This window comes from Condylura cristata, unplaced genomic scaffold, assembly GCF_000260355.1.
Source record: "Condylura cristata isolate star-nosed mole 26May11 unplaced genomic scaffold, ConCri1.0 scaffold00002, whole genome shotgun sequence".
Taxonomy (NCBI): domain Eukaryota; kingdom Metazoa; phylum Chordata; class Mammalia; order Eulipotyphla; family Talpidae; genus Condylura; species Condylura cristata.
In genome coordinates this window covers 50,166,564-50,180,254 of record NW_004567103.1, presented here as the reverse complement: position 1 = coordinate 50,180,254, position 13,691 = coordinate 50,166,564, and the positions used below count along the sequence as shown (strand labels likewise).

General features: G+C 32.0%; 1 protein-coding gene across 1 annotated transcript in view; it reads right to left on the bottom strand.

Moving 5' to 3' along the window:
* The window catches only part of SCN3A (sodium channel, voltage gated, type III alpha subunit), a 73,192-nt gene that overhangs the window by 22,347 nt on the left and 37,154 nt on the right, over nt 1–13,691 (bottom strand). The window contains exons 14-18 of the mRNA XM_004674872.2: nt 11,895–12,068; nt 10,631–10,987; nt 8,178–8,648; nt 5,915–5,942; nt 1,915–1,941 (exon numbers count right to left, since the gene is read on the bottom strand). Coding sequence (XP_004674929.1) covers nt 1,915–1,941; nt 5,915–5,942; nt 8,178–8,648; nt 10,631–10,987; nt 11,895–12,068 — 1,057 coding nt within the window. The remainder of the gene's footprint in view (nt 1–1,914; nt 1,942–5,914; nt 5,943–8,177; nt 8,649–10,630; nt 10,988–11,894; nt 12,069–13,691) is intronic.

Genomic DNA, 13,691 nt, shown 5'->3' with positions numbered 1-13,691 from the left:
TGGTTGTTTATAGGTTGGATACTGTTACTTTTGACAGGTGGAGACAATAATATCTACCATATGAGTAAAACCATTAACAAACCAGATTATTTTGGGTTTAGTTATGAAAGTTTGATGTTTCTTCTTTTTCATCTTGGTCAATCAAAGCTTAGTAATTTCTTCTGAGCCTGGTTATATTCCACTTCATTCATGAAGCTTTTCTTTCTTGCAAGATTTCTCCGTATTAAATTTTATAGAATGTTTCATCAATTAAACTTGTTTTATTTGACCAAATACTTTTATGTATATACATTTACATATAAATATATTTAGGTACACATATAAACTGTACACCAAATATATGCACATATATACATATATACATATGTATATATGTGTGTGTGTGTGTGTGTGTGTGTATCTAAATACCTATAGATCCAGGCATAGCCTACACAGTAAAATGTATGTTGTTTTTGAAGCGTGCATAAATGAACAAATTTCTTTTTGTATTAAATAGTGTTTAAGAAATTTCATATCTCCATTTGATCTCTAACTCGATTTTGACCTTCATAGAAACCTATCTAATTGTATTAGAAAAATGCAGTTTATTGATGAATGGGGATTATTTAATACTATTTTAATGATCAGAACACATGAGACTTCCAAAACATTTTTCCAAAATATGGCAGACATTCAATAAAGAATTATTAGGGAAGGAAGTAAACATATACACATACATACATACATATATATACTTGCATTTGAAAACTAGAAATTCTATTCATCCTTCATTTCCCATTTACCCGCTGTTAATATAATTGTGAGATGTTAGACTTTTGCCATTATAACTGTCTGCCACATATTCTATAGGTATCTTAAATACAAATACTTATTTAAAGCAAACTTTTCACATCATCATAATAGTAGTCACAAATTTGAATGTCAGTTGAGTCTAATCTTTACCAAGCATTGAACTCTAATGTGTCTTTGTAATCATTACTGTTTGTAGATTAGAAACATTTGTAGAGTGCAGTTCACATTTCGGATATAAATAAATACAAGTTCCAAATAGTACTGATTTTATTCACTCATACATCTTAAAGTAGAAGTGATCAATAATCAGTTTATCTCTCTTTGCCTGGCATTCTAAGGCATGATGTGTCTTTGCAAACAATGAAAAAACTGTATGTAGTCTGCTCTTCACAAATGAGAAAAATATTTTGCATGGAGAATTGCTTCACAGTTTTTAGGAGTTTTCTGATTATAATAAGCAATTTAAATCTACATTCTAGGAAGTGTCTTACACACATTCAGAGAGGGACTTTTAGGCAAAGTATTTGCAAGCTGCCATGATCCTCATGCACCCAACTTAAAAGACAGTTGGTAGGCCAGTATTCTTTTCACTGAGAAGTTGTTTTTTAAAGGTGGCTCTTTCCCCATAAAAATTTGCCAAAAAGTTTGTCTCCTTCATAAATTGGGGAATTAGGCTTATTTATATTTTTTACATAGGTCACATTTTTTGTGATAGAAAAACACATTTTTTTCATAAAGTTAATGAAAATATTGTATCAACTACATCAAATTTTAAATGTGAATTTACCCATATTTATAAATTAAAACTTAGTTGTGTTTCAGCTAAGTTATGACAACTTTTTTATTATGATATACCATTAGCTATGCTTTAATACTGGATACCACCTTAAATACTTAAATATTTATAATTATGTATTATAGTGATTATATCTACATGTTGATATAATACTACCTACATTGTCTAAACATTTTTCTAACTCAAATACTGGCATTCATACTCTAACAGAAGGTAGTTTGTAATATATTTGATCATAATCATACTCAAATAACTTCTAAATTTATTAAAAGCATGTACTTGACTTAAAAACAAGTGACTGATGATAAATACAAAGGATAACTTACTTTCTTTATATTGCCATAGCTGTGATACTACAATATAAAAAGCAAAGAAATCTGAAATGAAAATTTCTATATTAAGGAACTTGATGAATATACTAAATAAATGAAAATGAATACTTGTGATAAAGTAATTAGAAAAATATATCTAAGTAGCTAGGCATAGCAATAGAAAGCTTCCATATCAAACTACATAGTACAAGTTCAAACCTGTTTTCTTGTACTATTTTCTCCCTACACCTCCACTGTTGTGTGGCACTTTAGATTCTTCCATCCCTTGTAGAAACCACTAATTCTACAGAGGGATGCTAGCTTATGCTCTGCAAATGCACACTGGAAAGCAGGTTTTAAGATGCAACATTCTCCAGGCCTAATTCAGCCACTGAAAACATGCCTGCTGTAGCAGAAGCCTGGCGCAATGCTGTGGAAGCTGCACGCTGAGCCAAGAACCATGTTCGTTCTCAAAGACGTGGTGTCAGCACATGAGGTCGTCAAGTAGGGTAAATACAAGTATCGCCCATAAGAAATGACAGAATCAGCATCCGAAAGACTGCGCAACAATTTTTTCCTCTAATAGCAAGAACTTATAGAGAAATTCCCCTTTATGGCAAATAATGGCTCTTGATTTTTATCCAATTAAATAATGACATTTAACTTTCAGAGAGAGAATGTTAGCAACTGGCCTACTTCCACTGACATGCGCTCACATTTCATTTATTTTCAGTCAGCTATCAAATGTTTGACTCTCACAAACTGCTGTATGACTCAAGAGGCAAAATAAAAGATTCAGCCATTACAGAATGCTTTTAAAAACTAGATGTTTTTCTCACAACTGCTGGATTTTTATCTTGAGTGAGATCTTTTGATTATACATGCTGTTAGGGCCTTAGTCTGATCGTTTGGATTTGCATGTCCATATCTTGACTTACTTAACTGCAAGAACAAGGTGGCCTCACCTCAAGGCCACTGGGCTATGTCTCCATGGAAGGAAAAGCTAACTTAAAACCAATGGCCTTTCTCCGTTGACCCACTTATTGAAAGGTTAAAAGTATGCACCTTCTTTGTATGGTTTGTGTCAACATGTTTTTAATGTGTGACACCTCCGGTGCTCCTTTTTGTTAAAAATAGCCTCAATAAGAACATGATATGTGAAACTGAAAATAATTACATTGTAATTGAAGAGATAAAGGGGCATCAAGTAGGTAAAAGGAAAAGCTGATTTATCTTGAGAAGAGACACAAACATTTCCATCTAAATTAGCTTTCACTGGGTCTTATTTTAGCAATATACTAAAACACCAAAACAATTGTGTAACTGAAACTGAAGACAATCCCACTCTTTAGTCAGATATTATTTTTCACCAAAAATCATAGAATCTGCTATTCTTCAAGAACTTACTACTTCTACTTTATAATGGTCCTCACAAAAGTCTCACTGTGACTGAGATTCTAGCGAGCAAAATGATATTACAGTAGAAAATCATGTTAAGAAAGTTAACTAAAACTGGTTAATCTGCAAGCCTGTAGTAATCCTGTGAGGGAGCTTTACTTCTCATAAAACTCTAATAATCAAAATTAGGGCATTTCCTAAGTCTGTTTTTTGCCTGCTCTTTTTGGTGGAACATTTAGGGAGAAATTAATGTAAATTAAGAAAATTCTTTTTAAAAATGAGTACACTGGGCTAATAACTTATGCAATGAACTTTTCCTACCTCATATCAAATGCTTTCCTTCAGTTAATTTACAATGATCACTTAGAGCTTTGCAGATACATGACTTAACACTTTTTCTAAACTCCATGAAAAATCCAAGATATGTTGGTGCCCAAATGCATACAGACTATGGCCCTTCTTATCCAAAAACTCATGATCACCTAACTTTTTTTAAACAGAGTCTTTCCCAAAAGACATGAAAGCAAACATTTCCATCTGGAGCACATGAATTGGATGGGCTGAAAATTATATTCATGAATCTGAATATAATGATTTTAAAATGACAGCACTATCAAAACAAAAAAACAAACAATAGCAACCAAAACCCCCACCAAACCCTGTAAAGCTCATTTTGGTAATTCACTTTACTTATAAAGGCTGAATCAAGAACAAAAAGTTGTGGCTTTATCTTAATGAAATAAAAGCAGAGAAATAAAAAAAAAATCATGCTCTCCTAAGTTCTTGATGCTATAGAACTTTAAACATTATTGTGTTTTGAAATAGATCTAACTCCTATAGAGCATGCAGTTACTGCTTTCAAAAGTTGAGGAGACTAAACTGGGAAATGATTAGCAGAATCAGATATGAGGTCGGGACTGCCCGTCTCTCCTGACCATGCGGTGATGTATCACACGATTCAGCAGAGAGCAGCTGTGCTGGTCTGGCACTTCCTTGCCACGGCAGGGGAAGGACCATAGCTGAATAGCATGCAGGCCAGTCAAATCTCATTTAGAAAGTGATTGTACATGTGCAACTTGCTTGGGTAACCTGGGTAAAAGTGGTCACGTGAGCCTCTGGCTGGTTAAAAAACACCAGAGCTGCATTCTTGAAGGCTCCAGCTTGATTTTACTCCTGTGAGAAGTAAGAATGGTAAGTAGTGAAGGTCACAGTATGATATTGGTAGACTATGTTTGGAATTCAACTTCAAGTATTCTTAAAAGCATTTATTCTATATCCTTCACCTAGGAAAACAAACCTTTTAAGAACTAAACTGGAAAAAATCCATAGCTATAGAAAAAGTTCCAGAAATGATGATTAGGTAAACTTTAAAAATACAAACAAAAATTTGCATTCTATCTTGTCACAAGATTTGTATCCCAAGTTTTAAACTAAAAACATCACTATGTTGAAAGCCATACTTTCACTTCTAATTGTTTTCATGCAGAGCTTTGTACTTTTTTCCATATCAACTTGTTATATAAGTGAATTACTTATATGGACAGAACAGATAAATATGTCTATAGTATATATTATATACACTATATTAAAGTAGCATAAACACAGATAAATCCAGCAACTGTATTAATAAAAGGATTTCTAGGTATCTTTTCTCTTCAACAGCACTACAGTCAGATATGTTTTACTATGAAAATCAAAGGAAAGAGTGGGATAGCAGGAGTTTTCAAGTACTATTTAAATTAATGATTAATTTACAGTCTCTACTGAAAGTAGAGATTTAACTGTGAATATCCTTTATTTTAGGTAAAAATAGTATCAGTTTGGCTTAGCTTTTATGATTCTTCACATTATCAGCAAAGAGAAAAGTTATTCTGTGCTCTCCAGATCAGTGTTCTTTTGCTACTTGTAAAAAAAAAAAAACACAACTAGGGAGAGTGAATCAAAATGCCACTTTATGTATCTGTTATTTTTAATTTGTGCACGTGTATGTGCAGTATTTATTTAAAAAAGAATACCCCAGCCAACAGAAGTATGCAACTGAAATATGGCCTATGTTTTATGTTAGAGGTTTTCAGATATTTCAAACCTAAACCTCATTTTGCCAGAATTTTTCTAAAACTGTTCTGTAATGCTCAACACACTGATTTTTGCTTTTTACTAAAAGTACTTTGCACTTTAATTCTTTGTATGAGCATATACTATTACTTTTCCAATGTTTTTGGTAATAATTTTAACACATACTCATCCATGTAAAATTCATTCTTAATATTTCTATGCAAAATAACTTCATATGTTAGTCCAGTTTTATAAAAGTGTATGATTTCATTTGTATGTGGTTATATTTTCTCAATAAAGTAGAGTACATTTTAATGCAATTTTATTACATTCTGTAGCTGGATACCATGTACCCAAAATTAGCTTGGAAGAAGATAAGTGTTACTTTAAAAAAATCACCCAATAAGGAAGTTTTGTTTCAAAAAAAATGTTTTCCAGGAATTGACAATGAGGAATATACCATGTCTTGTTTATTCCAAATATGTTACTTTAATCATTAAAAGTGCATAATAATTGGGTAATAGTCTTCTAAGCAGTCATTTCAAATATCTGTGGACATTACAGATACTTTTAACTATCATGAAAGTCACCTGTTTGACAAAAAGAAATTAACATATGAACTTCCATAGGTCCAGTGTGCTATAATCTATGATATCAAGGTGCCAAAAGTTTCTCTACTTCTTTGAATTTTCTTTCTATTAATCCCAAGTTATTCATCCTATTTCCCCCTAAACTTCCCTATTTTTCTTTATAATTACTTGTTTGGCAAGTGCCTCTATTTTCAAGGAACCAGATCATTGTGAAATCTGAATTATGAAACCAATTTTAAAACCCTAACCTTGCACCCAGAGCCTGTTTCTCAGTACCATTGCTTTAATTCATATTACTTAGTTAAGTTTCTCCTCTTAACCACATAAACCTGGTCCTTGTTGTAAAAAAGGTAATTTCAGATAATGGTATTATCACTTTTCCAATTTCCAAGATTCTTAACTTTGTCAAGTTGCCATTTAGTATCTGTTCCCATTATTTATTACCTTATTTATTAAGGTACTTATAATATCAAAAATTTCATCACCATATCGGTAGCAAATGACTTATTGTGTTTCAAAGAAAATGATCCTTATACCTGACTATGAACTCTTCTGTGTGTTGATAGCAAATAAATTATCCTAAAACATCACTTTCTAACTGCCTTGATTCAGAAAAAAACCAAAACCAAAACCAAAAAACACCTCCATATTGATTATGCTCTCAATTCCAAATGACTGCAAAATGGCTTAGATGTTCAAGCATGTTTCCACCATCTTCTTAACCAATACTTTGTTCATGTTCATTGTCTCACTGCCTAACCTTAAAGTTTAAAGTTAACCCTCAACTCTGGCTTTCATTTAGTAACTTCTACTTTTTACTTTCTGTTCATATATTTGACTCAAACTTTGATAACTATTTCAGTTATCTTTTTCACTTGGCAATTTGCCATGTTCTTATGGTTCTCAATACCTGTAACCTTATATTCATTCTCATAGGATTAAAGTCTTTAAAGGTCTTTAATAATTTGTCAGGTAGTGTTAGCTTCCCCAGAGATGTTAGATTTCCCTGAAGGGGTTATGTTATCAAGTTGACCTTTAACTCTTATGTTTAGCATCAGTATTACAGTGTTGAACAACAGTATGAGCAAAATGTAACTTAGAAAGAATTGCATTAAGACTTTCACTGGAATTCTGAGAAAGGATATAATACTTCACCTTGTATGTACTTTAACTTTTTTTTCAAAATATTTAAAAATTTACTAATATATCTCAACAACTTTAAAATACGGGAAAAAAGGATCAGGAGGCAATGCATGGGAACATTGTCAACTATTTATTATTGATGGTAAATTCTGTTGATGTCACTATATAAAAAGAATGTTCCAAATTATGCTCACAAAATCAGATATCGTTGATCTGATTCCTATGATGTCTACATTATACCCTCAAGTTAAAGTATGTCTTCGAAAGTATTCAGAACTATTCTCCCGCTGGGGTTACTTCCCACTGGTATGTTAGAAATCCATAAATAAATAACAGTAAAAACTGTAATCCTATTCTCCACAATACAGAATTGCAGAATCAATACTACTAAACTACTGCAATGGGGTACTATGAATTCTAATCATTGTAGGAACAATGTGCTTTCCTTTTTCTATTCTTTCAAACACCTAGCAATGTAACAGTAAGAGTAGTCTTTAGTCTACAGTTTAAAAAGCTATAATCCTCATGTGAAGCTTCTTTATGTAGTTCTTAGCATTTTCAAGTTAATATGAAGACCTCATAAATTTGCTCACCTTTGACTAAGCAAACTATAATCAGTGCTACTTGCATTTTTCTAATATAACACTTTCAGAAATTAATAACACTATCCCAGTCAATAAAACTTTCAGATGTGAACAAAAACATGAAATTTTCACACTATAAAGATCTTAGCAAAAGTCTGTATTATACAAAGTAAAGAGATGACACTTTCACAGTAATCAATAAAATATCATTCACTGTTTTTTCTAACGAGGGTAATATATTGTATAATAGAATTTACTAAATAACATCCCTTTCCTGAACATTCGTGTTTTTTAAGCAGACTTTTAAACTATTGAGAAGGGAAATACATTAATTATTCAGAATGCTAATTTCTATGGAAAGTTAGAATTCTTATGAATTTTCAATAAGGAATATTTCATAATTTTTCAGCATTACCATCTATGCAACTTTCTTCATACTTTTTAACAATGCATATAACCACAATAAAAATACTAAATAACTACAGTGTGTTGTTAAAAACATGCTTACCTCTTTGCTTTCTTCTAGTTCTGATTCACTGCTGAACTCTTCAGTATTTAAGTTTTCAAAGTCAGACTCTCCAACGGCAATTGGCACTGTTACAGTGAGGCTGGGGTTGTTTATGAATGACATGTAATCATTTTCATCGATTACGTATTTTTCAACACTGCTCCCAGTACCTACACCACTGGTGGTTCCATTTCCATCTTTAAGATAATTAAGCTCTTTGCTTATTTCAATTCCAGTATTATTCGATATGCAGCTGTCTATTTTGTTGCCTTCATGAATTTCTATAACTTTTGGTTTTCTAAAAAAGGTTGTTCGGAAACATTCCCGTATCTTACTTTTCACATAATCAATTCCCTTTTGCATCCTTCCTACTGCTATTTGGAGATTGTTCATTTCATTATCATCATCGGTAGCAGCAAGATTGTCTGAGCTAAATGAACTCAACAATAAGGCCAGAAAGAGGTTCAGTACCTAGAAGAAATAAAGCAAGTTTGCTACATTACTACTGAAGTAGGAATAAAATTAATAACCTAAACAGGACACTCACAGATCTTTGTTATAATAAAACAACTGCTTCTTAAATGCTCTCTATATCTTGCATACCATGTCTTAATCCCACACCATTTAAAGGATTTGATATCTTCTACATGCTCTGAGGACAAGTGGTAAAATCAGTACCTTTTCTTTCCTACGTAGGTGGTCAATCAGAAGCCACAGCTTCTAATATTTAAATTGTGTCTACAAAGGATTGCTACCGAAAAGGTGAAATCCCATTTGTATTGTTTTGGGTAAGGAAAAAGGATATATTCATTTAAAAAGTACACTTCCTTTTGTCCAGGGAATATCTAGCTTTGCTTATGTGGACAGTGAATTAATTTAACAATTACCTGACAATATATGTTAAATTTATATACTTAAAATTCCTTTTTCCAGTGGCCATAGAATGTTTATAAGAACTGTCATTTCTAAATGCAGATTATATAAGGACTAACACATTTCCCACCATATACATTGAAACTGTGTTGAAATAGTTCAACAGATGGAGAAAAATCTAAAATTATTGCAAGGTTTAGACTAAACCTATCTAATATAAATTACTTTTCTTTTTTCCCTCTTTGTGAAGACAATATAAGAAAATATTAAATCCCAGAATATCAATAGGATACATGGGGGGAAATTAACCAGTTTACTGATAAAATATGATTAATGTAGAGATAATTCATTATAGCTATTGTAAGAGAAAATTTATAGGAATAGATTAACAAGAAATGTACTTTTTAAATCTCAGAATAGATTATGTGGGGAGAAGACATAGGCAAAACAAAAATTCCAATTTATTTCCTTATTTATGTTTCAAATTTTGTTTGGAATCTAAGAGCTTTCCAATTTACTAATCTGAAAGTCATTGCAGTTCATCGGTATCTATTAAATACTTCTAAGCAACCTCATGTAAAATGTAGTTTATTCTTCAAAGGAATTGTCTAGGTGATAGCATCAAGAAACCCTTTGTTCATACATGGCTGAGAAATTTAAACACTCATTAATTCCAGCTCTGTACACTTACATTAATGATTTTAAATAAGGTCTAACACAAAACCTCTAAATCTGGTCAATGTCCATCTATCTGAATAACTTAAGGTGCAATAATTTATTTTCCTCCTGCAAAGCAAATTTAGGGGAAAATAGATTCAACCCCCTTTGATATTACCACCCATAACTAAGCTCTAATATTTAATTTTGTTGAATTTGTTTACAAAATGTGTTTATATATGTGACTTATGGTTCTAAGTAAGATTACAAAATGAACTACGAATGTGTAAAGATCATTCGATGTAGTGTATGTAACTGCAATTATAAGTTCAGTGGAGATCATTACTCGGATAAAGTAATATTAGGGTACAATTAGCCTTGATGAAAACATTTCTTTGTAGAGAAAAAAATATATTTTTGTCCTCCAACTTTCACAGATATATTTCACTTAATACCCTCATCAAGCTCAAAGTGCCCATTTTGTTTGTCTGGTATCATAGCTGGGGAAACCAAGCCTTAGATAACTTGTTCCTGTTTGGAATATTAGTACTAGAATATTAAATGCATCCCTTGTTGTATCTACAGTATCAGGCTGCCTTCCTAGCTACTGACTCATCTTACTCTTAGTTATGATTTTTCTTAAAGATTTATTTATTCATACACAATTGGGGTACAGGCCAGAGGCACGGGGGTTGGTGAGAGAATTCACCAGAGACAGAATGGGGAGCAGAACAGGCCAACTAAGGAAGTACACTGCTGAGGGGAGCAGCAAGCTAGTCAGGAGAGGTCTGCTGCACGATGTGGATCACTTCTGGGTTTGGGATCTAACTCACACTGAGCAGCTACTGCTGGCTTGCAATGCTATGCTTTAACCCACTGCACCACCAGGGAGGGCCTAGTTATGATTTTTAATACATACGTACCACTAGGTTTCCAATCACCATGACCATCATGAAGACAGTAAGGCACATGGTTTGCCCAGCGACCTCCATGCAGTCCCACATGGTCTCTATCCACTCTCCACACAGCACACGGAACACAATCAGGAAGGAGTGGAAGAAGTCGTGCATGTGCCAGCGCGGGAGTTCACAGTCACTGGAGATCTTGCAGACACATTCTTTGTAGCTCTTTCCAAACAGTTGCATGCCGACCACGGCAAAAATGAAGACAATGATGGCCAACACCAAGGTGAGGTTACCCAGAGCTCCCACAGAATTGCCGATGATCTTAATTAGCATATTTAAAGTAGGCCATGATTTTGCCAACTTAAAAACTCGAAGCTGTAATGAAATGAAAAGATACTCTTAGTAGTAATCGTAATGCAATTTTGGAAGTTAGCTAGGTATTATATTATCAGCATGCCATATAGTAGAACCGCCTCTCAGAGATATAAAATGTAAAGCCATATTAATCAAATTCAAATGCAGAAAAACCTTATTAATAACATTGGACTTATGAATCAAATCATAATATCATTTAAGTGTAAAAATAAAAAGACAAAACATTACAGAGTAAGCGAAATATATCTGGCTCATCAGCAGCAGAAGGAGCATAATTAAAGCAAATCAATATTTTGTTAGCGACATTGTGAATTTAGCAAATTAATGTCATTCTTATATTTTCGAAAGTGAAAGGAAACATCAGAGGTATGATTATTTCTAGTGGGCATTTAGAAAGTTAAAATAAACCATTTGGATAAAGACAGATGTATTTCAATTTCAAAAAATAGTATTTTACCTAATTCCCAATAAAACGACCTATTTTTCATAAATTTTTTTGCTATAATTCAAAATTTATATTATGCTATTATTTAAAATGTTTATGACATCAAATATTTTCTCACATTTAACTTCAAAATAATTCCTAAAAATACAAGTTTGATAAAGAGCTAAGGTAAGTTGGGGCCTGAACCTGTAATTTACATTTCTTTATATACTTTTAAAAAAACAAAAATTAGAATATGATTTTAGAATCATGTTTTTTAAAATACAGCCTACATAGCTAATCACTATGAAGTTTTCAATTATATTTGTCATTGCTGGAATCTAGTTTATACTTAAGGAAAAAATTTATATACATGTTGCTGTAAATTTAGATGTTGTTAAACTTCATATCTGTATTAATATAGATTCAGTTTCACAATAAACATTATGCCAGTGAGGTCAGAAACATAGTCTATGCAGATACCAGTCTGAATGACCGAAGTACAGATAATCCTTCTACATTTGCCAAGCCAAGCTCCATCAAACTGAGGCTGACAATAATTCCATCAAAGATATTCCATCCTTCTTGGAAATAATAATATGGATCCATAGCAATGATCTTGAGAACCATTTCTGCTGTGAAGATCCCAGTGAAGACCTAAAGCAAAATAATTCATAAACATCGAAATACGGTTGACACTGCCAAAATTTGTAAAGATTAATATTAAAGAATCATAAGGCAAAATATCTAAAATCTAAAGGCAGGAAATGTGACACATTGATACAAATTTTGTATTTTTCAGGTGAGTATTTTAAGTGGATTTATTTAGTGAATCTCCTGGTTTTCCAGGAAAACATTGATTTTAAAATATTTCATCATCCACATTTTAAATGCAATATTAAATAATAGTTCCTAAATTATTGCCCCTTTTTATTGGTACACTATGCTTATACAGTAATCACAACTTTTTTTTTTAGTATTATTGCATGAAGAACAAAATTGATAATTAGAAGTTAATAAAAGTATTTTAAATTTGGTCAAATCATATTTTGCCCTTTTTTTCCTACTCTTTTTAAGGACACCATCTTATTTTTATAGTTGTTTGAACATTCTTGAAACAAGAGTGAGTCTGCCACAGATGTTTTATAATGATATCTGGATACATGACTGATAATTAAGCTTCATGTATTAACAGACCAAAGAATTGAAGATTTACTTAAAAACAGTAGTGGAGAGAAGAGACATTCTCAGTGTGCATACATGCTGAGTCAAATTATTTGACCGGTCAATAAGACAAACTTAAATTTGCTTAACTCAAAACCACAAGCTAAGAGACTCAAAAACATGAAGAGTTATGAAATTACTCTTGCAAAATGTTTTAAAACAGTTCTCTTAACTGTGGGTAAAAGCTGCAATTTATGACTGAATGTCTGACTTACTATTTATTAAAGTAAGTCAACATTTACCTTGAAGCAGCTCTGTCAGAATAACATTGTTAAAGTTACTTGACTTTCTAAAGCATCAAATTAATTAAATCTTGATCCACCTAACATCTAGTATAGCTAACATCTAAGTTTCCTATCACAGAAAGATTTAAGGTAAATACTCATCCAAGAACAAAAACAAACTAACGAAACAAAACTGTTGTTCATTAATAAAATACATTTTAAGCAAGCCTAGTACATGAAAATGGAGATATATGGTGGCATGCATATTGAAGAATGGTGTTTTTCTTTTTATGGAATGACTTGGGATATTTTTGTCCCTGGTGAATGTAAAATGAGTTGTGATTTATACAATTTTAGTCTTATACAAAAGTTTCAAAAGCAGTTACTATTTCCTATAGGCAACCCAATGATAAAAATATAATAGTTAAGCTGAAAAATTATCCAGGCAAAAGATTTACAAATTATCTATTCCTATGAAAAATCGCAAGGCAGTATTTTCAATTCTTCTGAAGTAATTAAATATGTGTCATGAAATCTATTCCTTAAACTTACACTTTCATCTAAAATTTAAACCTAACATGAAAATTTTCTAAAAATAACTTTCTAATTACAATTTTCAGCTAAAAAATCCTATCACACTAAATTTTTTTTTTAAGTTTTGTCCCTAAAGATCATTGTTATTGGCTGGTACATTTTAGTCTAAGGTTAACATTATCATTGATTAAGCATTTAGAACATGTCATTCTAGCTAAGGGCAAACCAGCATACTGGTTTTGCTGCTGTGTGTACAGAACTTAAAAACTCTATCAAAAAATGCTAAGAATAAAAAGAA